This window comes from Schistocerca nitens, chromosome 6 (genome assembly GCF_023898315.1).
Source record: "Schistocerca nitens isolate TAMUIC-IGC-003100 chromosome 6, iqSchNite1.1, whole genome shotgun sequence".
Lineage (NCBI taxonomy): Eukaryota > Metazoa > Arthropoda > Insecta > Orthoptera > Acrididae > Schistocerca > Schistocerca nitens.
Genome location: NC_064619.1, coordinates 151971023 through 151996947, shown reverse-complemented (window position 1 = coordinate 151996947; position 25925 = coordinate 151971023). Strand labels below are relative to the sequence as shown.

At 41.0% G+C, this 25925-nt stretch overlaps 1 protein-coding gene across 2 annotated transcripts in view; it reads left to right on the top strand.

Moving 5' to 3' along the window:
• Positions 1-25925, top strand: part of LOC126262376 (vacuolar protein sorting-associated protein 52 homolog) — a 109255-nt gene that overhangs the window by 49597 nt on the left and 33733 nt on the right. For both annotated transcript variants that reach the window (XM_049958972.1, XM_049958973.1), the window contains exons 6-8: positions 4625-4946; positions 5024-5179; positions 14581-14735. In XM_049958972.1, coding sequence (XP_049814929.1) covers positions 4625-4946; positions 5024-5179; positions 14581-14735 — 633 coding nt within the window. The remainder of the gene's footprint in view (positions 1-4624; positions 4947-5023; positions 5180-14580; positions 14736-25925) is intronic.

Below are 25925 nucleotides of genomic sequence, written 5' to 3'. Positions count from 1 at the left end.
TAAACTCATTGGTTGAATCTGCTAGAGTCTGTTGTCATGTACAGACAGGTTGTACCAGTGTAGAAAGGTGAGCAAGTACATGAGTTTGCAAGTATAGCCAAGGACTTGTGTAATTGCCATTACAGATGCAACTGTTGGTCATATTGATAAAATGAATGATCAGTTTTTATTTTTATATAGTGTCTTTACGAATATTTAATTTCTATCCAGAGAATGCCATAGTAGTTACGTTGACATCACACTCTTTCAGCATGGACTGAGTCTGTGGCAACAGTACAAGGAAACATGACATGGGGGTGAAGTGAATTCTCTAAATGGCAATTAATTAGTAAAATTAATGTACAACAGTTTTCGAAAATTTTACAAAAATGAATCGTACGCTACACAGCTCTCTACTAGACCAAAAACGCAAGTTACCATGACCGAAGAATATCCATAAATTGTGCTTTTTGGTCAGCGGGACATAACAGTAGCATTGTTCTGTGCCCACTTTTCATTTGATTGAGCAAATGTGTTTTCTCATGGTGAAGTTGAAGTACACAAGAATATAATGATTTTGTTTGCAGTGGACAAAATTTTTAGGTTTCTCATCTGAGACGCGGACTGTAGCATTGGACCTTTTGTAGAAATCTCTCTTCCTGTAATGGAGCATATTTGCAGTTGTGTGCACTGCATCGCTTCATTTTTGTCGTACACCCTCCACAGTCTCACACGGCTTCATTAGAGGCCACCGCATCTTGACAGTCATTCATTTCACTCTGTCAGTGCTACATTACAACAGCAAGATTGTGCATTCAACTTCTGTACTAAGTCACAACTAGTCTTACATTCCTGCACATTTCAGTAAGAGTGAATGATTTGATGAGTAGGAAGTAATCGCAGCACCACCATTCTCAGACTAGTCATACTTGCAGAACTGCTGTGGGTAGGAAGGAAGCGCTGATGTAACAGTGGCACCTTGATTTATGATGTATGCAACCTTCAACATTAGACTCTTATTTGCTCTAATTCTGATGTCTTCTGCCGAGTCTTTACTGATATGAAGAAGTGTTGAAAGAAACAAAGCATTAAAGGGAGAAACATAGATGATATAAAACTGGTCTTGTTTATTGCCTTGTTTTAATTCTTAACATGTCATACACAGTGCCACAAAAACTTCCAAATATAGCTAGTCTTACATCTGCAAGAAAAATGGAAGTTTCTGGACAGAACAATATGTAAAATAAGAGAAAAGCGACCACTCACCTATTGTGGAGTGATCTGTGGAACATAGAAATGTGAGCAAAACAGCTCTTTCTCTAGTGGAAGTATGCACAACCACATAGACACCAAAAGTACACTTGCCATGGCCATGGGAGTGTAAATTTGGGAGTCGGTGCGCTTGTTTGTGTCAATGTGTGTACTTTTATTAGAGAAAGAGTAAGAGTTTGAAAGCTAGTGTGAATATGATTTTCTGGTATGTTCGTCTGTGCTCTAAGTCCACTAGAGGTGAGTGGCTTGCCTTTCTCTTGTACTACATATATTTTCACATCTAGCACTTCTTATTATTTCAGCTAATGCAAAGGATGAAACTTGTTCCAAACAGGTTTCCCGCAGACACTGTTAGGTATTGGATGCTTGCCCCAGAAAGATATGACTTTGATCTTAGTTTAGAGATATTAACATTAAATTATTTATAGATCTGTTTCAGGTGATGAAGTGCACAGTTTAGATCATCATCTTTTTTATGCAATATTTTGCATTATCTGTATTTTTAAAACACAGTCGGTTGATATTTTGATATATTTGTGTGTACATTGTTCCCAATGTTTCAGAGTGTCATTGATACAGATATTAAAAAGATTTGGTGATGTTGGACACTTTTGTCATACTGTTTTATTTATTAAAATGTTATCAGTTCTTGTTAAAGCTGCATTTATGATAAACTTTGGTATCTCATATATGCATCTTATGAGATTTCATTAACTTATCTGTACTTATTTATCCTGTAGACAATTGCCTGGTATGAGAGAAAAGTGTAAGGTGCGCAGTGATTCAAAATCTAATAAACTGAACGGTAGTTAGAATACTAGCAATTTTGATATACTCTTAGTTTGACTTCATTTGCTCAGACAAAGAGGTATCTTGGTTCTAACCTATTTTTTGTTATGTGGAATAATTTTAAACTGCTGCAGTCACTTTTTACTAATAAATTATTAGCACAATGCATTTCGGCAGTATGCTGCCATCATCAGGTGCATTATACAGTTACTTATACAGGGTTATTACAAATGATTGAAGCGATTTCACAGCTCTACAATAACTTTATTATTTAAGATATTTTCACAATGCTTTGCACACACATACAAAAACTCAAAAAGTTTTTTTAAGCATTCACAAATGTTCGATATGTGCCTCTTTAGTGATTCGGCAGACATCAAGCCGATAATCAAGTTCCTCCCACACTTGGCACAGCATGTCCCCATCGATGAGTTCAAAAGCATCGTTGACGCGAGCTCGCAGTTCTGGCACGTTTCTTGGTAGAGGAGGTTTAAACACTGAATCTTTCACATAACCCCACTGAAAGAAATCGCATGGGGTTAAGTCGGGAGAGCGTGGAGGCCATGACATGAATTGCTGATAATGATCTCCACCACGACCGATCCATCAGTTTTCCAATCTCCTGTTTAAGAAATGCCGAACATCATGATGGAAGTGCGGTGGAGCACCATCCTGTTGAAAGATGAAGTCGGCGCTGTCGGTCTCCAGTTGTGGCATGAGCCAATTTTCCAGCATGTCCAGATACACGTGTCCTGTAACGTTTTTTTCACAGAAGAAAAAGGGTCCGTAAACTTTAAACCGTGAGATTGCACAAAACACGTTAACTTTTGGTGAATTGCGAATTTGCTGCACGAATGCGTGAGGATTCTCTACTGCCCAGATTCGCACATTGTGTCTGTTCACTTCACCATTAAGAAAAAATGTTGCTTCATCACTGAAAACAAGTTTCGCGCTGAACGCATCCTCTTCCATGAGCTGTTGCAACCGCGCCGAAAATTCAAAACGTTTGACTTTGTCATCGGGTGTCAGGGCTTGTAGCAATTGTAAACAGTAAGGCTTCTGCTTTAGCCTTTTCCGTAAGATTTTCCAAGCTGTCGGCTGTGGTACGTTTAGCTCCCTGCTTGCTTTATTCGTCGACTTCCGCGGGCTACGCGTGAAACTTGCCCGCACGCGTTCAACCGTTTCTTCGCTCACTGCAGGCCGACCCATTGATTTCCCCTTACAGAGGTATCCAGAAGCTTTAAACTGCGCATACCATCACCGAATGGAGTTAGCAGTTGGTGGATCTTTGTTGAACTTCGTCCTGAAGTGTCGTTGCACTGTTATGACTGTCTGATGTGAGTGCATTTCAAGCACGACATACGCTTTCTCGGCTCCTGTCGCCATTTTGTCTCACTGCGCTCTCGAGCGCTCTGGCGGCAGAAACCTGAAGTGCGGCTTCAGCCGAACAAAACTTTATGAGTTTTTCTACGTATCTGTAGTGTGTCGTGACCATATGTCAATGAATGGAGCTACAGTGAATTTATGAAATCGCTTCAATCATTTGTAATAGCCCTGTACATCAGCTGATAGGTTATGTACCTTAGCTGTGTGTGCCACTGGGGTTAAGAATCGAAAAATAAACCTGTGTGGAAGGATAAATCTGTTACAGTGTGTACATTATATGAATAGCATGATTAGGTAATATATATACTAATATGTTTACTTACATCTTTGTTGGCGATTTCATTTTCTGGCACACACAGCACAGTAACAGATAAATCACAACTTAGTATTTTCACAAACTTCTGTTTACAACTCTCCAAAGAGTTTTAAAATCTAAAATAGACTACTTACAATTTCAGAGACTGTTTACAACTTTCAAGAGAGTTATAAAAGCTAAGCTAAACTACTTACAGTTTCAAAGACAGTAATATATACCTGTAGTGAAGATGAAAACGTTTATTTACATGTATTGGCAATATGGAGGATGTTCAAGGATACTTAATGAAAACTATTCTGTCAGTGAAATAAACATTTAATGTTGGAGAAGTTTTTGAAGAAGTTAAAATTATTACTTTCAAGCTTATCATTTAATACATCTCCATGTGTTGTGCAATGAATGAAGATTCCCAGTTCTTCATATAAGTCCATTTGGTGTCCCTTATCCTTTTTGTGTAATATATGAAGACCATTTGCAGTATCATGGAATGGGTGGCCTGTGTCTTTTATGTGAGTAGCTGTTGCTGAGCTATTGTAATTGTTAGTGTGGTAAGCATTTTTGTGTTCATTATATCTTGTTTGGAAGTCTCTCCCAGTATGGCTTATATAAAGGGATCTACAGGTATTACATACTGTTTTATAGATGTCTGATTGTGAGTGTTTATCAGTCTGTGTGTGTATATTGTGTCTCAGTGTGTGTTGCAGTTTGTTGTGTGGTGTAAAGGCAATGGTCTAATAAAATATTGGTAAAAAGTGACTGCAGCAGTATAAACTTATTCCACATAATCTTTTAATACAGTTGCAGACCACAAACATCCATATAACATGGATAAATTTAAATAAATAGTTTTTGTTGTTTCATAAAACACAAATTTCTGTCTAGGTTTTACTACGAGTTTCTTCTGTCAAATGAAAGAACTGTTGCACAGGAAGTACGCAGTGAATACGTTGATACAATGAGCAAGATATATTATTCATATTTCAAATCATATTCATCGCGTATAATGAAACTTCAGTATGATGAATGTGCTACTAAAGATGACCTTATGGGCATTGAAGATACAGGACCAAAAGGTTTATTTTATAAAACGTCACTGAAAAATAAAGGTACTGTATTCACCATTGGAAATCGTGGTGATGTGCTGACCTCTCATTTGGAAGCTCCTATTATTGTACCACATGCAGCTCAAAAAAACGAAAATAAGGTAAGAATAGTGTGTGATATAATGCTGACATAATATTGGCAAGGAGTAGTTGTTAATTCACCTCTCATTTGTTTCAGTACCCGTTTGAGGCCCTCTTTCGTAGTGAACAGTATTGTCTAGTTGACAATGCATGCCGGGAATATTTATTCTTGACAGAATTCTTCATGGTAAAAGGAAGCCATGCCTTAGACCTCTTTGATCAGATTATGGCAAAAACACTTAATCTGCTTGTTGTAGGTATCAGGACATAGGTCCCTTTTATTTCTTATTTTTACACTTAATTGTACTGGTTTATAAAGTTGTGCTCTTTTGTGTTTGAAGAAAGTAAATATTTGGGACTATTATGTACACAAGAGAAACGAAATTGCTCACATTTCAAAGGAAATGTTTCTAGTGTCATGTTATTGCATGACTGCATTTTTATCTTAAAATATACCCTATGCTGCGGCAAGATTCATAAAAATCTGTGAACTAAGTGGGAGTGGACAAGCAATTTATTACAGACATGTGCTTGTGCTGTCAGAGAATATATTTAGTTGATGGTGATACCCTGTGCAGTAAAATCCTTTTGAGTCCACATAATACTACCTTAATTCTGTCAACTGCTCAAAACATTTCTGCATGCCATTTTCCGTAAGGCTATATAGGAGCTGTGCCATTTTTACTTGTTGACTCCATGCAAGAGCGTATATGATGTAAAACTGTTCATCCACTGGTACTGAGTTAATTGATTTTTAGGAAACTTGCTATAGTGTAAGAGCACAGTTAAAAGTCAAGATACAGTTACACACTAATATGCCAAGAAAAATAGTTCCTTAGTAATGCAAAAGGTCTGGTTTCTTTTGTAAAGAGGCAGTGTCTATAAATCTGATGGCTGGAAAAAGATATTTTATTACATGTTCTTCATATAAAAAGAGACAAGCACAAAATGCTGTTTGGCCTAGGTGCAGTGGTGTCAAATTGAAAATTTCAGGTAACTTCCAAGTAAAGGAGAAAAATTCTATACAGTTGGCAAGTTTTACTAATCAGATTAAATAGTGTGTGTTACTTCTAATACAAGAAATCTTCTGTAGGGTGGATAGTTGCTAATGATATCATGATAAGATTCGCTGGTGACATTGCAATTCTCAGTGAAAGAATCACAGGAACTGTTGAATGAAGTAAACACTCCAGTGAGCACACACTATGGATTGAGAGTAAACCAAAGAAAAGTGAAAGTAATGAGGAGTAACGGAAATAATATTAGGTATAAACTTAACATCAAAATTGGTGAATTCTGCTACCTTGCAAGGAAAATAACACTTGGTGGATGAAGCTAGACTTCCTGTCAATCTCATTTTTGAGATGTTTGTATTCCTTTTTGCCTGTTTCATTTACTGCATTTTTATATTTTCTCCTTTCATCAATTAAATTCAGTATTTCTTCTGTCACCCAAGGATTTCTACTAGCCCTCATCTTTTTACCTACTTGATCCTCAGCTGTCTTCGCTACTTCATTCCTCAAGGCTACCCATTCTTCTTCTACTGTATCTTTCCCCCATTCCTGTCAATTGTTCCCTTATGCTCTCCCTGAAACTCTGTACAACCTCTGGTTTAGTCAGCTTATCCAGGTCCCATCTCCTTAAATTCCCACCTTTTTGCAGTTTCTTCAGTTTTAATCTACAGGTCATAACCAATAGATTGTGGTCAGAATCCACATCTGCCCCTGGTAATGTCTTACAATTTAAAACCTGGTTCCTAAATCTTATATAATCTATCTGAAACCTTCTAGTATCTCCAGGGTTCTTCCATGTATACAACCTTCTTTCATGATTCTTGAACCAAGTGTTAGCTATGATTAATTTGTGCTCTGTGCAAAATTCTACCAGGCGGCTTCCTCTTTCATTTCTTACCCCCAATCCATATTCACCTACTACGTTTCCTTCTCTCCGTTTTCCTACTGCCGAATTCCAGTCACCCATGACTATTAAATTTTCGTTTCCCTTCACAATCTGAATAATTTCTTTTATTTCATCATACATTTCTTCAATATCTTCATCATCTGCAGAGCTAGTTGGCATATAAACTTGTACTACTGTAGTAGGCGTGGGCTTCGTATCTATCTTGGCCACAATAATGCGTTCACTATGCTGTTTGTAGTAGCTTACCCGCATTCCTATTTTCCTATTCATTATTAAACCTACTCCTGCATTGCCCATATTTGATTTTGTGTTTATAACCCTGTAGTCACCTGACCAGAAGTCTTGTTCCTCCTTCCACCGAACTTCACTAATCCCCACTATATCTATCTTTAACCTATCCATTTCCCTTTTTAAATTTTCTAACCTACCTGCCCGATTAAGGGAGATGACCTGAAGTAGTTGAGATGTGATGTTATAGAAGGATATTGAAAATTAACTTGATTGATAAAAAAGATAAGGAATGGGAAGGTTCTCTGCAGAATGAGCAAAGAAAGTAAAATATTGAAAACACTGCTGAAAAGAAGGGACAGGATAATACGTCATGTGTTACGGTATGAGAATAACTTCCACGATTCTAGAGGGTCCTGTAGAGGGTAAAAACTGTCATGGAAGACTGATATTGGAATACATCCTGCAAATAATTGAGGGTGAAGGGTGCAAGTGCTACTTTGAGATGGAGAGGTTGGTACAGGAGAAGAATTTGTGGCGTGCCACATCAAACCAGTCAGGAAACTAAGACTAAAGCAAAAGTTGCTATTGAGGTCAAGCATTGACTAATTTAAGAAAATAGTTTTTTGTGGCAACATTCTTCAGCACATGCTTATGTGTAAGCAATGTGGTACTTTATTTATGAGTAGTTCGCTGAATTATGTCATGGAGACACTACAGAGTCACAGAACTTAAGTGTGGCACCAGAGATTTTTTTGATGTCTGTGATGGTGGAACATTTGTAGCAAAGCTGATTTTGTAGATGCTGGATAACTCAACTTACTTTCTGTAGCCTTTCAGCATGAAAGGCTCATTTCCATGCTACACTAAGAGTCAACAGATTATCTGATAACATAAAGCCAGTAGTTAGACGCATAGGTTACGATTTTTGTTTGATTCGGGGATCACAGAGAAATTCAGTGCTGAAGACTCTGGTCCATAGATCAAACAGTTTAAGACTAGGAGAGCCTTACCAAAGAATTATAACAGCTACAAATAGGTTTCCAAAGAAATGGGTGCTCTGATCATTAATTTGCAGTGGTCATTGCAGTCAAAATCAAGAATGTCTATGAAAAAGAGAAACCAAGAATCACTTATCTACTTGATACTGGCCCAATATCCAGAATGGTCAGTTTACTCCTATGGACACAAGGCATCTAGTGTATTTTTCTCCTGTCAGTGAAGATAAAAGGTCCTCTTTGTAATGGTAAAAATGATCTAGGACTCCAAAAGTGGAGAATGTACCACTTTCTTTGCAAATGTGGCTTTTTTTACTTGGGACAGACTATTACAACAGTCGAGGAGAGATGCAGGGAACATCATCAGTGCATCTAAGACAACCAAGTACATCAACCATCACCAAGCAGTACCTCAAATATAATCATGAGGTGAAATATGATGAGATTAGTATTGTGGTGCAAGCACCAAGTTTTGGGTACATCATAATTAAGGACCCTGTCAAAATAAAGATGCTGGGAGTCTTTATTACAGGGATCAAGGTTACAATTTACACAAGGCTTGTGGTCCTGCCCCCCTTTCTGTCATCTATCACATCCGCCAGAGCTGGGAAACGATGAGAGAATATGTGATCCACGGAATATCAGTGCAGACTCAAAAAAAAAACAAGGAACCATCGAAGGGCTGAGTGGATGTCAGAAGTCTTAACTCACTATCATCTGTAAATAGTGGTTAGCGAGTACACATAACAGCATAACTGGCAGCACCTGAAGAAGAGAAGATGACTGGGTCAGTAACAGAAATACTATGCACAAAGTGGAAACAACACCTCGCCAGAATGTCCAGAAATGTAGCCAGTCTCACTTTTAATTTCCTATGAGGAATGTCAAGTAAATTTTGCATTTATGTCGTGGAAGAATGTGTTAGGACAAATATGGTATACTTCTTGATATTTTCTACTAACATATTATGATGTCTGTCATTTCTAGCATCAGACACAGTTTCACACTGAAAAATAATTCTTTGGTTTTTGCCCTACTTTCAAATTAAAATACCTCAATATCATATTGTACCTGCAACAGAATTCTGTCATTTATCAGTTTCTGTACCTCTATGAAAAGTTATTGCATTTCCTCATTAGAAAGTTTGTTGGTATCTAGGCCTGAATCACTTCAGTGGATTGTCTTCTTTTTGAAATGTCTTGTTATTCCTGAGTTGAGATATCTCCAATGTCGTTAATGTTGTCTTTAACTTTCTTGTTTACTGTAAAGCCTAAACTTGAAGCTTCTGTAAATGATATACAGCAATCCAGTTAATCTAATGATATATAGTAATTTCTTCTGACTAGATAAGTACTTTCCAATAAAGCTGGAGAGAGAGAGAGTGTCATCATGTTACAAAACTGACCTGTACCAAATTTAAAACAGGAGGTGGTCTAGAAAAGTCCCTAAAAGCATCTGGGCGTGGAACATTCACTTAACTAGACACCAGCTTGATACATCTGTGTTAAAATAGTTTCTCCAACTTTCCTTGAAAAGTATTTACCGTATTTCAAACATTTGTATTATTTAATGTATAGCATTTGGATAAAACTGTGAAAAGTCGCACAGATTTCTTGGCTACATAAAACGAGACTGTTATCTCAGTTTAGTTTTAACAGTTAAATTCAAAATTTCATAACTGTAGGTATTGAACTAAAAATTTCATAACTGTTAATCCTAGCCAAACTGATAGACCAAATATTAAGAAACTCCATTTTTTTCACTCTCTTTTACATCTGCTATTAGTTAATATAGGCAAAATACATTGTGTGTCATTCATTTAGTTTGAGCTGGCTTTACAGCATTTCTCCTGGCTGGCACATGGACTGTAGCATGCATATGTAGAAGCATATAGCACCATGAACTCCAAATGCAGATTGCAGAAAATATACACCTGTAACATCTTGTTCTCTTTCTTGGTGGTGCAAGCATCATAATAAAGACCACATAACAACACACTCGTGCTACACCAAAAATAGGTGACTATTTACAATAAACATTGCAGTTAGTCATTCAGCTAATAATTATTTGCAACCTAGATAATGAGATGATTTATACAAGGAGTGGTCAGTAAGTTAGGTTTTCAGGTTTGCTTTGTTTTTGTAGGAATTAACCAAATTTTTGCTGTATGTATACATGTTGAAGAAAATTGCATCAGAGTACTAAACCACACACTGAATTGTAGAAAAAGAGGTAGAGTTTGCATTCACATTGGTTCTGACATGTTTTGTGCCTGCATAAATCACAATGCAGCTTAAATTTATTTTTGTTATTAAATTACCAAGGCATGCATGTATCAGAAAGTAAGTGTAAGGATGTCAAAGTCATTGCAGAGGCTGCTCCAGGATACTTAGTCATCTATTTTCACGTAAATGTTCTTAATATGCTTTTGTTGACTAAGTACTTCATATAATTTAGCACCATTGCACCAAAAGATAATTTCATAAGACAAAAAGAAAGGAAGGTATGTAGTATAAGGAAGCATACTAGTCTTCGTCCCAATGCAGCTAGATCTTGTGTTTCAGTACAAGCCCCTGTTTTCTGTTATCAAAGTAAGACTTTAGCCATGCAAGAGCAATACTGTTTACACATTTTGGATGAATCTGGAGTTTTGCTAGGGACACATCTCAAGATAACTTGTGTCTGCTGACGCCATCTGCTGTGATATATTTTAACTGCTTTTTTTATTTAGATATTTACACCAACAATCAATGTATTTCCTTAATTACTTTTTGCTTGTTTAGCATTTTGATTCAGTTTTGATATTTCAAATAGTAACTGTTTTTGTCTTGAAGTTCCTCATGCTTTTATAGATGGCCCTAGTCAGAAAATGGAAGGAAATAAATGAAACTGAATAACTTTTGGAGGTTTTTGGATGATCATTATTCAGTTGTTCCTAGTGAGAATGAAGATCCAGATGACTGTGTGAATGAATGTTTTTGTGGTTCTGAGGACGATTCCAGTAACACTTATATCATTAAACCTGTAAAGAAGTGTAAAGTGGCAGTGTTTTTAAATGATTATGATGATGATGATGATTCTCTTCTTGTGAACGATTCATTTTGTTGCGATGGTAACCCTTTCGAAGTGGCACCCAAGTCTCATTTCTGAAACCCAGATATAGTTGTTCCACTCAGTCAAAGGTCATAGTGAGCGCACAGAATACAAGAAGAAAGTGTTAATTGTTCATCTTTGTTCAGGCTCCATTTATGAAATTGTATATGGATCTCACAGTAGAGGATACTTTAAAAAATATAGAATGAGAGGTAGATTTCTTTACCCATTTATTAATTGAAATGGATACAGCTGAAAAAGACCCACTTCACCGGGCCTTAATTTTCATTTGTTCTCTGACAACATACCCCCTTTTGACTCCCTCTTCTAACCCAATCCCTACAGTTCCAAACCGGAACCTTCTTCTTAGATGAGGGATGGAGGTCCACCCATGGAGATGCGGGGGTGCGCTACACAGACAAACTCCACTTACATTTGTTATATATACTGATTAAGACTAATGTATGAGACAGTCATATGAAGTCAACTTGTAGCTACTGAGAGAGTGAATTACATTTGTAAACCCATTTTCATGTTCCATATTGAGTGTTGTGTAACTTGGTGGTCAACTTTGCTGTTGACGACACTTGGCACTGGCCATTCATTTGGGCACAGCTGACTCATTGTCATACCCACATAAAAGGCTATGCAGATGTTCCAGCAGACTTGTTATATGAAATGATGACACTGCCGATGCCTGTGCCTCTGATGGGGTAGGATATGTGTGTGGTGGGATTGGAATAGGATGTGCTGTGTGGGTGCATATAGGGCAGGTTTTGTATCTGCATCTTGGCGCTGGGTCCTCCACAGGCATATGACCTATGGGGTAAGCATCTCGAATTAGATGATGTATGGACCAGGATTTTTGTTGTCTGTAGGTGTCACATGATGTATGTTTCTAGACTAGTGCAACAGGATAGTGTCTGTCTGTAAATACTATGGCAAGGTTATCAGCATATTTTGGCTAACCCATATCTTCCAGTGCAGCTGCAATGTCCATAGGTTCTAAGGTTGTAGTAGAGAGACTTTTTAATGTGGAACAGGACAGCTCTCAAAATGGAATACCGTTGGTGTTTGGTGCATTGATATAAATCAAGATTTTTATGGAATCATTTGAGAGGTGTAAATCAATATCTAGAAAGGTAGCTTTTGAGCTTTGAAGGACCAGGTGAAGCAGATTTGGGAGTAGATTTTAAGGCTCTGGAGGAAAGAGCATAGGCTGTCCTTGTTATGGATCCAGATCATAAAGATGTCATAAGTGAATTTAAAACAGACAAGAGGTGCTAAATGGATAGGAAGGATTCCTCTAGGTGACCCATGACAAGTTAGCATTGGCATAGATGGGTTGTCATGTGCATACCCAAGACAATTCCACAACTTTGTCTCTAGACTATATCTGAAATATGGAACCAATAAATTGTGTCAGCACTGAGAGAGAGGGAGTCATATATGACATAAAAGAATATATGACAATATTAGTAAAGGACTGATTACTACCCACTATATAGTGAAGATGTTGAGTTGCAGACAGGCACAACAAAAATACTTGCCGGAAGGTCTTCTTCTGAAATAGTAAAAAAAAAACCAACACACACACACACACACACACACACACACACACACAGAGAGAGAGAGAGAGAGAGAGAGAGAGAGAGAGGAGAATATATGATTGATAATTTCTGTGTACCCTTAATCTCATATAGAAACTTTTCTCACCCCAAGTAAAGTGCTGTCAACTTATGCATCAGCTCAATAACAATTCTGAAAAGTTAAAATATTATATGTACGTAATTGTTTAGAATGAATGTACACAGTAAATACAAATAATATAAGAAGTTTATCCACTTGGAAATTCCCAAAACAGGAACAATTGCTTCAGGGATGATTACTACATAAATTTAAAACATTGGTGGAACTTTACTTATTGCAGATTTCTTCTTCTTTTAAGCTCCTTTGTTACAAAATTATGGAGAACAGAGAGAGAGTTTAGTGCCAAAGATAAGAATAAATGTCTCCATTCTGAGATTAAGACAGGGACAGCACATAGGAAATTATTGGGGGAGTAATGACCAGTACTTTAGTTACCCCTCTGGTTGTGCAGATGGAAGATATGGTTGTATCAATATGTATAACATTGTCCATGTCCATTGTTACAGATTTTATGGTGCTCAGTAAATGTTTTACCCTTAAAGTTATGGTTCAACAAGAATACTTACTGTTAGTTCCAGCTTTGACTTTTTGTTAATGAAACTACATAACATACCATGAAGATAAAAAAGGATTCATTTCTTTCATGTTAGGACTCCGTAATTAGTTCAAAGTTCCTGCTTTCTATAGCCACAAAGTAGAAAACAAAATCTTATCTGAATAGTGCTGGTTTTTTGTTCTTAATGGAATGGTCAACATCTTTCAATTTTAATTCCTACATATCTCTCTCTCTCTCTCTCAAAACTGGTCAGTCATTTAGATCTTGACAGTATTTTAATGTTCTTTCCAACTCTGCAATGTTGAAGAGATTTTCATCTATCAACAGACAGGATACTACTCATGTAAATTGTTTAACTTAAACCATTCAATATTCTCTGTTCTCTTACATGTTGTTTTTTTTCCACTTTTGTGTTGGAAGTGAACTACCACACTCAAGCAGCTAAATCAGTTACCCTTTGTTAATACTCGTTCATCTGCCCATTTTTTCCCCACTTTTCTTTTCTTCCTTGCACTCTTGGTTTTCTTTTTTTTGGAAACCTCTCCACTTTTTAATTTTGCTACTGTATTTTATTCTCACTTCAATGTCGTTATTATTTATCTCAGTTTCTTGCACATCTTCATACACATCCCCAAGCCAGTTAGCATTCCTTTTTAATTATTCAAGGTTAGCGCTGTTTTTCTTGTGAATCTGCTAAGGTTCATCCTTCAAATGTCTCAGTGAAATATTAATGTTCTTATTTTATTATAGCTTGTGTTTTTTTCTATGTATTTGTGTCTTTCAACATAATGCTTTTGTAATTGTGTTGCCTAATATCTTCGCCACAGTCTCCCTTTTTGTCATAATTTCTTAATTTCCTTTTATGAAACCCTAACTTACAACTTCTGATACATACATGCAGTTTGACTGATAACCAGTAAAACTATGTAAATCAGAAGATAACTGAAATCTCATGAATCAGTTCATTAAAATACTTACCTTGACGGTCAAAAATTTTACTTGGTCTTTAATTGCTTAATTATACATTAACAGATTTATTCTCACAATAAATATCTTTATTTCAATGTTCACTTATTTTAATTATTATACATTAGATGAATTTTTTGTAAGTGAATTTTGTATGAAAATTTAATGCTATTATGGTAACATTTAGTGTTTGTTATTATTTAAAGACAACTCAGTTGAGAAGTAATATGTAAAATCTTTCAGAAAAACTTGGAGACATTTGTGCAGAGCTGTTATGATGCAATAGCTCTATTTTTGTGTGCACATCTCATCCTGAGATACCAGATCATGTGTCACAAACGTGCTGTGCCAGCTTTAGATCAGTATTGGGAAGCTCTTCAGAGTGCAATATGGCCAAGGTATTTATCATTCTTTTTTGATGTATGAATCAATGACAACTGGTACATAAACATTAAATTAACATAAAAAGCATTACTTATTTTTCAGAAGATATAATTGCCAAAACAGATGCTTGAAATAATGTTTAAATGTTACTTACAATTAGACTAAAAGAATGTGTAACCAATACGTCAAAAAGAAAATGGCATAAATTAATAATGAAGAAATATAACTGGTTGATGAATTATTGTATTTAGGTCACGTAAGATGACTGAAGGCCAGCAAGTCAGAGTAAAAATTGCCTGGAGCACTTAACAAAACTACATAGGGCTTACAAAACTAAGCTTTCAATTTTTATGAAATGACCAAGAGTGTTGCTGTAGGCTCTCCATTGTCTCCAGGAATGGCTAATTTCTGTATGGAACAGTTTGAAGAATGGGCATTAAATTTGACTCCATTTCACTCTTCCAAATTGTATTGTTATGTTGACAACATGTTTATGATTTTGCCACTTGGTGTCAAAGCTCTTAAGCAGTTCCTTCAGCCCATGAATAGCCTGCACGTAACATCCAGTCCACCATTGAGACAGAGAGGGTGAAGCAAAGTTGCCATTTTGGATGTTGTAGTACAACAGAAGTCTGATGGATAGCTCAAACATTCTGTGCACTGTAAGCCAATTCATACTGATTTACATTTTAGCACACAGAATTTCCACCATCCATTCCATTAATATACAGAACCACAGTTTTTTCCTGTTGATGACCACTTGGATTTCAAAATCAATCACCAGAAGTGTGTGTTCCAAAAGAATTGTTATGAGGCATGTAATATAAAGGTGATGCTCTCTAAGAAACAAAAACATGAAAATATTAGAAAATCATCTGTGTACTTTTTCCTTTCTGTGGTGCCACAACTAGCAAAATAGACAGAGTATTGAGAAAATGAGGACTAAGACCTATTTTCTGACCACCTATGTGTTGTGACTCGCCGATCATTTAAAGTGCCGCCGCGCAATTACGCACGTCCTCTACGTGCGGCGCTGTCTGCCTGCCAGCCATGCAGCAGCGGCGCCACCTAAGTGGCCAGCCGAGCAGCGGCCGCTAGACTGAGACTCAGTGCTTATCTGAACGCTAACGTGTACACATGTTAACTCACTCTGTGACATATATGTGTTGTAGTGTCGTTCCTAAATATACTTGTTAAACTAGAAGTTCTAACAATTGGCGACGAGGTAGTGGATTTTTCCTTTTCACCGTTGACTCACAGGGTTCCATGGCTACTGTCGAGCAACTCTTGCAAAATCTCCTTGAACAGCAAACGCTTCTAACGGCGGCGATTCGCGATTTCATCGCGGCGTCAAATGCGGGCCGGTTCTCGTCGTTGGCTGTACCTCCTTTTCCTCCTTACGACGAGACGGCAGAAGACTGGTCGGATTATGAAAAACGTCTTCGACAGCACTTCTTGGCATTTTATGTCTCGGACGAACAAGCATGTAAGTCTCTGTTCCTTTCCTGGATTTCGCCTCAAATGTATCGGTTGTTGTCGCAATTGGCCCCTTTGAAGGATCCTGCGTCTTTGTCCTTTGCTGAAATGTGTTCCCTTCTGTCGGTCTATTTTCAAAAGCAAACGCATGTGGTAGCCTCTCGTGTTGCCTTTTATCGTTGTCACAAACAACCCAATCAATCTTATCGCGCTTGGGCTGCTGAACTTCACGGCCTCAGTCGAAAGTGTCACTTTGTTACTGATGTTCACAAAGAATCCTATGCCGATTCCATGGCACGGGATGCTATTATCCGGTCGGCGCCCGACAAAGAAGTTCGGCAACGTGCCCTTCAGTTGGCGAATCCGACTTTAGATGAAGTTCTCTCCATTGCGCAGTCTTTTGAAATTTCTCGCGCCGCTGGGGCACAAATAGAAGCGTGGGGTGACTTCGGGGAAATACAACCTCTGTGCACTGTTGACGACGCGCGCGGCGCGTCCCCGCCGGCCGACGTGGCCGCAGTGCGCTCCCACGCGCAGCCTCGGCCAAGCCGTAAACAAACCCCTAAGAAACTGCAGCAAAATCCCCGGCAACTTCCTTCATGTCCAAGGTGTTTTACGAAACATTCACGCGAGGATTGTCCACAACGTTGGGCTGTGTGTCACAATTGCAAAAAGAAAGTTCACGTGTCTTCCGTTTGTAAATCCGACCGCATAAATGACGTCCATGAACATGACGCTGATTCTGATTCTGTGTTGTCTGTCAATTGCACTTCTTCCCTTTCCGAGAAGTTATTCCTCACTGTCCAAATCCTTGGTCGAGATGTTCGCATGCAAGTGGATACCGGTTCTGCCGCCACTATAATTAATTCTCAGACGTATCTTCAGCTGGGTTCTCCACTCCTGTCCCCTGTCACTCGGCAATTACGGACGTACAATAAACAGAAGATTTCTCTCTTGGGACAGTTTAATGCTGAGGTATCTTACAAATCCGTCGTTCGCACTGTTCCCATATTTGTGGTCGACCAGGGCAACGCAGAAAATCTTTTTGGTTTCGATGCCTTCCGCGTTTTTGGGTTCTCCATAGATGACTCTGTCAATATTGTCTCCGACGCTATTCCTTATGCTAAACTGGATTCTTTGTCGACGACCTTTTCGTCCATTTTTTCTCCTGGGTTAGGCCGTGCACACGACATTGAAGCTCATATCACGCTCAAACCCACTGCTCGGCCTAAGTTTTTTCGGGCTCGGCCCATTCCTGTGGCCCTTCGTGATCGGGTCAAACAGGAGTTGGATCGTCTCACTACTTCAGGGGTCTTGCTTCCTGTCACTTCCAGTGAGTGGTCCTCTCCTGTCGTTGTAGTTGCCAAGCCCAATGGTGCTATTCGTCTCTGTGGCGATTTCAAAGCCACGGTAAATGCTCAATGCCTCATCGATACTTACCCTATGCCCCGTCCTGAAGAACTGTTCACTAAACTCGCTGGAGGGCAGTATTTTTCTAAAATTGACCTGTCAGAAGCTTATCATCAACTTCCTCTCGACGCTGCTTCCCGGCAGTTTCTGGTCCTTAACACGCCTTTCGGCCTCTATCAATACCAACACCTGCCATTCGGGATTGCTAGCGCCCCTGCTCTCTTTCAGCGATTCTTGGAACAATTATTGCTCCCTGTCCCTGGGTGTATCAATTACATGGACGACATTGTTGTCACGGGCTCCACCACTGACGAACATCTTCAAAATCTCCACACACTTTTTACTGTCTTACAGACTGCAGGTCTTAAGTGTAACCTTCAGAAATCACAATTTTTTCAGGCATCTATCACGTACTTGGGGTTTCAACTCTCTCGGGATGGTATTCGTCCGCTTCAACAAACTGTCGCTGCGATCGATGCCCTTCCTCGCCCTACGTCTGTTAAGGAACTGCAGGCCTTCTTGGGGAAGATAGCATACTATCACAAGTTTTTACCGTCTGCAGCGTCGGTGGCTCAGCCGTTGCATCGCCTGTTGCATAAAAACGTGCCTTTTCACTGGTCCGCGTCATGTGACGCGGCTTTCCAGAAATTGAAGACTATGCTGATACAGGCCCCGTGCCTAGCTACTTATCAACCTGGCCAACATCTTGTCCTTGCTACAGACGCCTCTCACTACGGGGTTGGGGCAGTCCTTGCGCACCGTTTTTCTGACGGTTCGGAACAACCCATTGCTTATGCCTCCAAAACGCTCACGGATGCCCAACAAAAGTATTCTCAGATTGGGAAAGAAGCTTTGGCCATCATTTATGCTCTTCATAAGTTTGGTGTTTTTCTCTATGGCACAAAATTTCATCTTGTTACGGATCACAAACCACTTGTTTCCTTGTTTCACCCGTCAACGTCACTTCCCGACAAGGCTGCACACCGCCTCCAGCGTTGGGCTCTTTACTTGTCCCGTTTCAACTATGAGATTCATTTCCGGCCAACGGCTCAACATGCGAATGCTGATGCTTTGTCTCGCCTCCCCATGGGCCCTGATCAGGCATTCGATAGGGACGAACTTTTGTGTTTCCACCTGGATGTTGCCGAGCAGCGGGTTGTGGACGGGTTCCCCATCACTGGGGACAGGCTGGCGGCTGCTACGGGTTCTGACCCTACCCTCTCCCGGGTTTTACGCTGTATTCAGACGGGTTGGCCTGATCGCCCGTCCGCTAAGACTTCTGATCCGTTGCGGAACTACTACCCTTTGCGCTACCGCCTCACGGTTAGGGATGGTGTTATCCTCCTCTCCACTGACAATGTTTCGCCGCGTGTTGTGGTCCCCGCGTCTTTGCGTGCTTCGGTCTTGCGCCTCCTTCACCAGGGGCACTGGGGTGTGTCGCGCACCAAATCTCTGGCGCGCCATCATGTGTACTGGCCTGGCATCGACTCTGAAATCGTACACATGGTCGCTGCCTGCGGCCCTTGTGCGTCATAGGCTGCTGCCCCGAAGTCATCTTTGTCACCGTGGCCTTCGCCTGAGAAGCCCTGGGAGCGCATTCATGCTGATTTTGCGGGACCCTTTTTAGGTACTTATTGGCTCCTCGTAATTGACGCCTACTCTAACTTTCCTTTCATTGTCCGTTGCACGTCACCTACCACCGCGGCAACCACCAGTGCTCTCGCCCGCATTTTTTCTTTGGAAGGCCTCCCCTCTACTCTTGTTACTGATAATGGTCCGCAATTTGCCTCTTCTGACTTTGCGGATTTTTGTGCTTGTCACGGTGTTACGCATGTCACGGCCCCGCCGTTCCATCCACAATCCAACGGTGAGGCTGAACGACTGGTCCGCACGTTTAAGGCTCAAATGCGGAAACTTCTGACTTCTTCTTCTGCTGATGAGGCGCTTCTCCAGTTCCTGGCGTCTTACCGTTTCACCCCCATGGGCGATCACAGCCCGGCTGAGCTCTTACATGGCCGACAGCCCCACACTCTACTTCACCTTCTGCGGCCTCCCACCTCCCGGCCGCGGGTGCCGTCACTTGGCCGGTTCACCGCCGACGACCTCGTCTGGGTACAGGGATTTGGCAGGCGGCCAAAATGGAGCCCGGGCCGCATCTTAAGACACCGTGGCAGACGCCTGTATGAAATCCAGACGGTCACAGGTGTTGCAGTGCGTCATTCGGACCAGCTTCGGCCTCGGGTGCCAACAACACCTGTTCCGAATGCCACCACACCACCCTTGACTCTCCCTGATGCTCGGGATCTTGGCACATCTCCATACTCACAACGCCGCCCTCTACCCGTCATCGCGATGCCAGCACCAGAACGGATGCCACCAGACGACGTGCCCATGCGGGAACCGGAGGACCAACCAGTGTCAGAGTACATCTGCTCGCCTCCTCCTCCAACAGACGCTGACGCATCGCCCATGTCTCCTGTCATATCAACTGGACTTGCCGCAACGGGCAGATTGGTGCGTGGGGCCCCAGCAGATTCGACCCCTACGTCTCCTGTCATCTCGACCCGTTATCATCGGGGACACTTCCGTCCGTACGGGAAGCCTCCTCCTCGAGACTTTACGTCGAGTCACACAACGCCTATGGACGTCAGCCATCTCCAGGACACATCCATCAAGACCAGTGCAACAATTTCAAAGGGGGGAAAAGTGTTGTGACTCGCCGATCATTTAAAGTGCCGCCGCGCAATTACGCACGTCCTCTACGTGCGGCGCTGTCTGCCTGCCAGCCATGCAGCAGTGGCGCCACCTAAGCGGCCAGCCGAGCAGCGGCCGCTAGACTGAGACTCAGTGCTTATCTGAACGCTAACGTGTACACATGTTAACTTACTCTGTGACATATATGTGTTGTAGTGTCGTTCCTAAATATACTTGTTAAACTAGAAGTTCTAACACTATGAAGATAAAGTAGGTATTCCACCTGGTTAAGAACAATCTCAGCCTCAGGGCCCCTCGAATTTATGATATTCCCTGTGCACGTGGAAGCAGTTAAAGTGGTCAGCCCTGTGGCAATGCATGGATTCTAAAGGCCAAAAGCAGAAATGAGAGTCACAAGAACAGTTATATAAAAGGTGTTTACCTAACTCAGTATTTTGCTGAATACAATGCAGTCAGATCCAAAGTAAAATTTTAGAGTCATAGTTCATAGCTGAGGCCATTATACTGTAGACCCTGACAGAGAGGGAGAGCCTGTGTATTCACAGGCAGTGATTACAATGCAATATTGGGCTCACAGGAGCTAGTCGTGGCCTTTTGCATGTTATGAGAGCAGCACTGCTTGTGCCAGTCATGTCAATGCCACAACCATAAGTTGGTGGCCACCGGTTGCCGTGTGGCTGCCTCTAGCTGTGGTATTGGGTGTGGTGCTAACCTTGGAAATATGAATTGACATGCCTAGCATGGTGTTGCTAGTGAACAACACCACATTTCTCCACCCCCACCGCCCCCACACCAACAACCTCATCATCATGGTGTACTGGATTTGTTGGTAACAACAGTGAGGGTTGGGGTGGGAGGTGGAGGATATGGGGGTCTGGATGTAGGTGTCACTGAGGAGGCAGTACCTGAAAATGTGGCCCATGTCAAACTCCTGCTTGCACTCCAACATTCACCTTGTGAATGACAGGGAACACTGGCCGATAAATCAGTCATAGGGTGCACACCCATCCTTAGGCACAAGCATCTTCTGGAAGTGGCGATGACATAGCAGTGACTGGTGGATCTTCATGAGCATGAAGAAAAGCAGCAGGCCAGATAGGACCAGATCTCCACGACATGGACAGCTGACTCTGCAGTGATGTCAGTAGCACCACATTGACGTCTACAGGCTCCCTGTAGGGCGCTGACAGTGCGGGACCCGAGGGAAGCAAAGGGAGCTAGCCACTGAAACTGAGAAGTCTGCAGCAGGATATGCAGCCAACAGAACCTTTGAGGTGAAGCATTCTGATACTCTGCATGTGCCTGACAATGAGAGATCCTGTTTCATGTACAGTTTCATTGAGCAAGCTGCTTTTTACACACTATGCCTCAGTGGCCTTGATGCAGAAGACAAAGAACTTCCTTTTGGAGAGACTGTGGAACTTTCGCAAGTGATTAATCACTATTTCAGTGAAGCAGAATGACACCCTGTTGTACAGACAATCCTTGCCGAAGTGCAGAGTATCGGTGAACCACTGGATTGTGAGCAGCTTTGACGGAATGTGGCCAGTCAGTACGGATGTATTGCAGCAAAACTTGTAGATTGACATCCACAGCCATTGCCTGAGCAATCCGACAATGATCTATGTGAAATCGATCAAGAGTTTTATAGTCCTGCACATCAAGAAGGAAACAAGGGTCTTCAGATGCATTGAACACTGTATTGTTGCCAACTGGTAGGTGAGAGGTTCTCTGCATTGGAATGATTGGCTGTTGGTCTGTACATGATAACATGCTGGTAATTGGACAGTATCAAAGACCAGTGATGCAGCTTTCATGCTGTGCATGGTGGTATTTGCTTTGACGGGCTGAACAATGACATCAGTAGCTTGTGATCTGTCACTAGGTAAAACTTGCTTCTGTAAAGACAGTGGTGGCATTTTATTGTATCATAGATAATGGTCAAAGCTTTTTCCTCTAGCCGAGAATAATTGTACTGAGCCTTGGTCAAGAGTTAGGATGCAAAGGCAGTTGGTCTGCCTATAAATCCAACTTTGTGTGAATGCACAGCACCAATCCCTTATCATCGTCCAGTAGCACGACTAGCTGAGTGGGATCAAAGTGCATTAAACAACTATCACTCAATAAAGTGTCCTTAAATCGCTGAGAATTACTTTGACACTCCGGGGACCACTCAAAAGAAACATTTTTTCTGTGTAATCTGTGCAATGATGTCACAATTTGTGCTGCATTTGGAATAAACTGAATATAGTGAGCTAGATTTCTTAGTGCTGTTTGAAGTTAACCTACATTGTGAGGTGAGGTGCTGGGAGGTCGCAGATAGCAGTTAAAGGAAACTGCAAACAGTGGATGCCCTGGGTGTTGATGACAGGGCCCCAGTAGCTGATCTCAGTTTGAAAGAAAGAACACTTGTCTTTGTTGCACTTGAGACCAATAGCAGAGAGAACTTGAAATGAACTTCTGAGATTAGAAATATGTCCCACAGTACAACCTAAAACCATAATATCATCCAAATAGTTCATGCTTGAAGGCACATTGCAGTCAGCTGTTCAAGATAGCATAGAAAAATTACTGGCACTGAAGCACTGTTAAAGGGCAAACGAAAAATCTTGAGTAACCCTGTCTGTAACATTACAGAAAATGGCAGGCAGGGTAAAAATGCCAGGAACCGAGATGTGGCTCTTATAAGCTGAGAGAGTTTTCTGCGATTTGTACAATTTGGGCTTTCCTAACATTCATACGTGCATTTGTTCAGAATTGTCACTAAAGCTGTCGTATGTAAATGAATATGCACATTACGATTAGCAACGTGGACAGTGACAAGTTTTTTTGCTTGACACTGAATAGGAGAAGTGTTCTGAGACTAGTTTGACACAGTTTTTGATATTGTCGCAGGAGAAGCCGAGTAGAATAGTCACCACAGTGTAGTGGTTATGATACTAGACTGTTGCATGGAGGGTCATGAGTTCAAAACTCAACTGAACTGTAAAATTTTAATTCCTATATGTGGTTCAAGTACATTCTAGAAGGATCCACAAATGTCAAGAATCATTGTACTGGAATGTTCTGTAACTGCGTATATACCGTGTGTGTTCTGGCCGGAGGCAGTTCTCTCCGCATTCTTGTATGTGCTTCATCAAATTACACCTTCTTCTACGTGACATTATTCTGGTGGAGACGCTGGGTATTGGAACTTGTGATAGCGCACATTATCAACGACACAGTGGCTCCCATCCGGCCGCGACGGCCACCATTTACATGGCGAGAAACCCGAATTTGAGCCATATTCAACAGATTGCAATCTGTCAGAGACAGAAGAAGAAGAAGAAGAAGAAGAAGAGGATGTTACGATGACAGCAACTGTGTGCCACCACACAAGACATCCTTCCAGGTTCTCTGGTGACGATGGCCAAGATCCAAACTAGTGGCTGAAGGTGGATGAGTGTATAGCCAAATTTAACAAATGGGATGGCACCGTGTGTTTGGCTAACGTATTTTTCTACTTGGAGGGCACTGCCAAGCAATGGTATGAGAACAACGAGGAGAAGTTCACAAGCTGGGAAGTATTCCAGGTGGAACTGCGCAAGTATTTCGGTGACACACAATGACAGAAGTGCAAGGCTGATCGTGAGAAGACTGCCTTCATCACCCCTGAGGGCCTGAATGAGTTTAAGGTAATGCCGTTTGGTTTGTGTAATGCACCAGCAACTTTTGAACGGGTGATGGATAATCTTGTACGTCACTTGAAGTGGACAATGTGTCTTTGTTATTTAGATGATGCTATAGTGTTCTCAGAGACATTTGATGAACACATAAAAAGACTGAGGGCTGTTCTTAAGTGCCTGCAACAAGACAGACTGAAACTTAATCCAAGGAAGTGTCTAAGTGTCTCTTTGGAGCAAAAGAAATAAAAATACTTGGACAGCTTGTGTCAGTCGAAGGTGTGCGGCCAGACCCAGAAAAGGTGAGATCTGTAATGGAATTTCCTATACCTGAAAGTATTAGAGATGTGAGAAGCTTCCTCGGATTATGTTCTTATTACCGTCGTTTTATCAAAGACTTTTGTATCAAGACCAGGCCACTCCAAGTGTTGTTAAAAGCTGATGCTAAATTTATCTGGGATGGTGCTCAACAAGATTCTTTAGATGTGTTGCGAAACGCTCTGACGACTGACCCTGTACTTGGTCTGTATGATGAGAGAGCACCTACAGAACTAAACACAGATGCCAGTGGGTATGGAATCGGTGCTGTTCTGGTACAAATTTTGGATGGAAAATGGAAGGTTATAGCCTATGCTTCTAGGACACTTACAAAAGCCGACAGAAACTACTCAGCTACAGAAAGAGAATGTCTTGCTATGATCTGGTCCATGTGCAAATTTTGACAGTATCTCTATGGAAGGCCATTCACAGTTGTTACAGATCATCATTCACTTTATTGGCTGACAGGTCTTAAGGATCCAACAGGACGACTTGCCAGGTGGGCACTACGGCACTACGTCTTCAAGAGTAAGACATTACCATAGTGTACAAAAGTGGAAGAAAACACCAAGATGCCGACTGTCTCTCAAGAAACCCTGTGCAAGACCATCAAGACTTTGATGGAGATAGTGACTGTCTATCTGTACGCTGAGCAAGAGGAGGACACCAAGATATCTCAAATTGTGCTTGCCTTAAATCGGTCAGAGGATGTGAAAGGACAGTTTAAGGTAGTTAATGGATTACTTTGCGAGAAAAACGTTGATCCATTTGGAAAGAGGTGGCTACCAGTGATTCCTAAACACATGCATTTAGATGTTCTACAGAAATTCCATGATACACCTGAGGCCAGACATTTAAGATTTATTGAGACATATGATAGGATCTGCAAGAGATTTTTCTGGCCAGGTTTATTTGGGAGTATCAGTCACCATGTGTTGCACTGTCAAGAGTGCTAGAGGAGAAAGGCAGTTCCTCAGAAACCACCTGGCCAGCTCATACCAATTACACCAGCCGAAACGCCTTTCCAGTGTGTTGGGATTGACCTCCTTGGACGATTTCCAGTTGCTAGTGGCAATAGATGGATTATTGTTTGCACTGAATATCTGACACGCTATGCCATTACAAAAGCCGTGGAAACAGCTGAAGCATTTGAGGTAGCCATATTCATCGTAGAAGACATTGTATTAAAACACGGTGCCCCAGGGTCATTAATTACAGATCGAGGAAAAATTTTTCAATCAAATGTTGTGACAGAGATAAACTGTCGGTACAACATTACTCATTACATGACTGCCTACCATCCGCAAACTAATGGGCTTACTGAACAACTTAATAAGACCTTGGCCAACATGTTATCTGTGTTCATCAATGTTGAGCAGAGCAATTGGGATGAGGTGCTACCTTTTGTGACGTTTTCCTACAACACCGCCAAACAAGACACCACAGGATTTACACCATTTTTCATGGTGCATGGGCGTGAGGTGACAATGATGATGGACACTGTGTATCCATTACATCCTGATGACGTGGACAACAACTACATTGGCCAGGTGTTAACCAGGGCTGAGGAAGCTTGGCAGTTAGCTCGACTCCACACGCTGCAGTCTCAAGAAAAAGATTGCC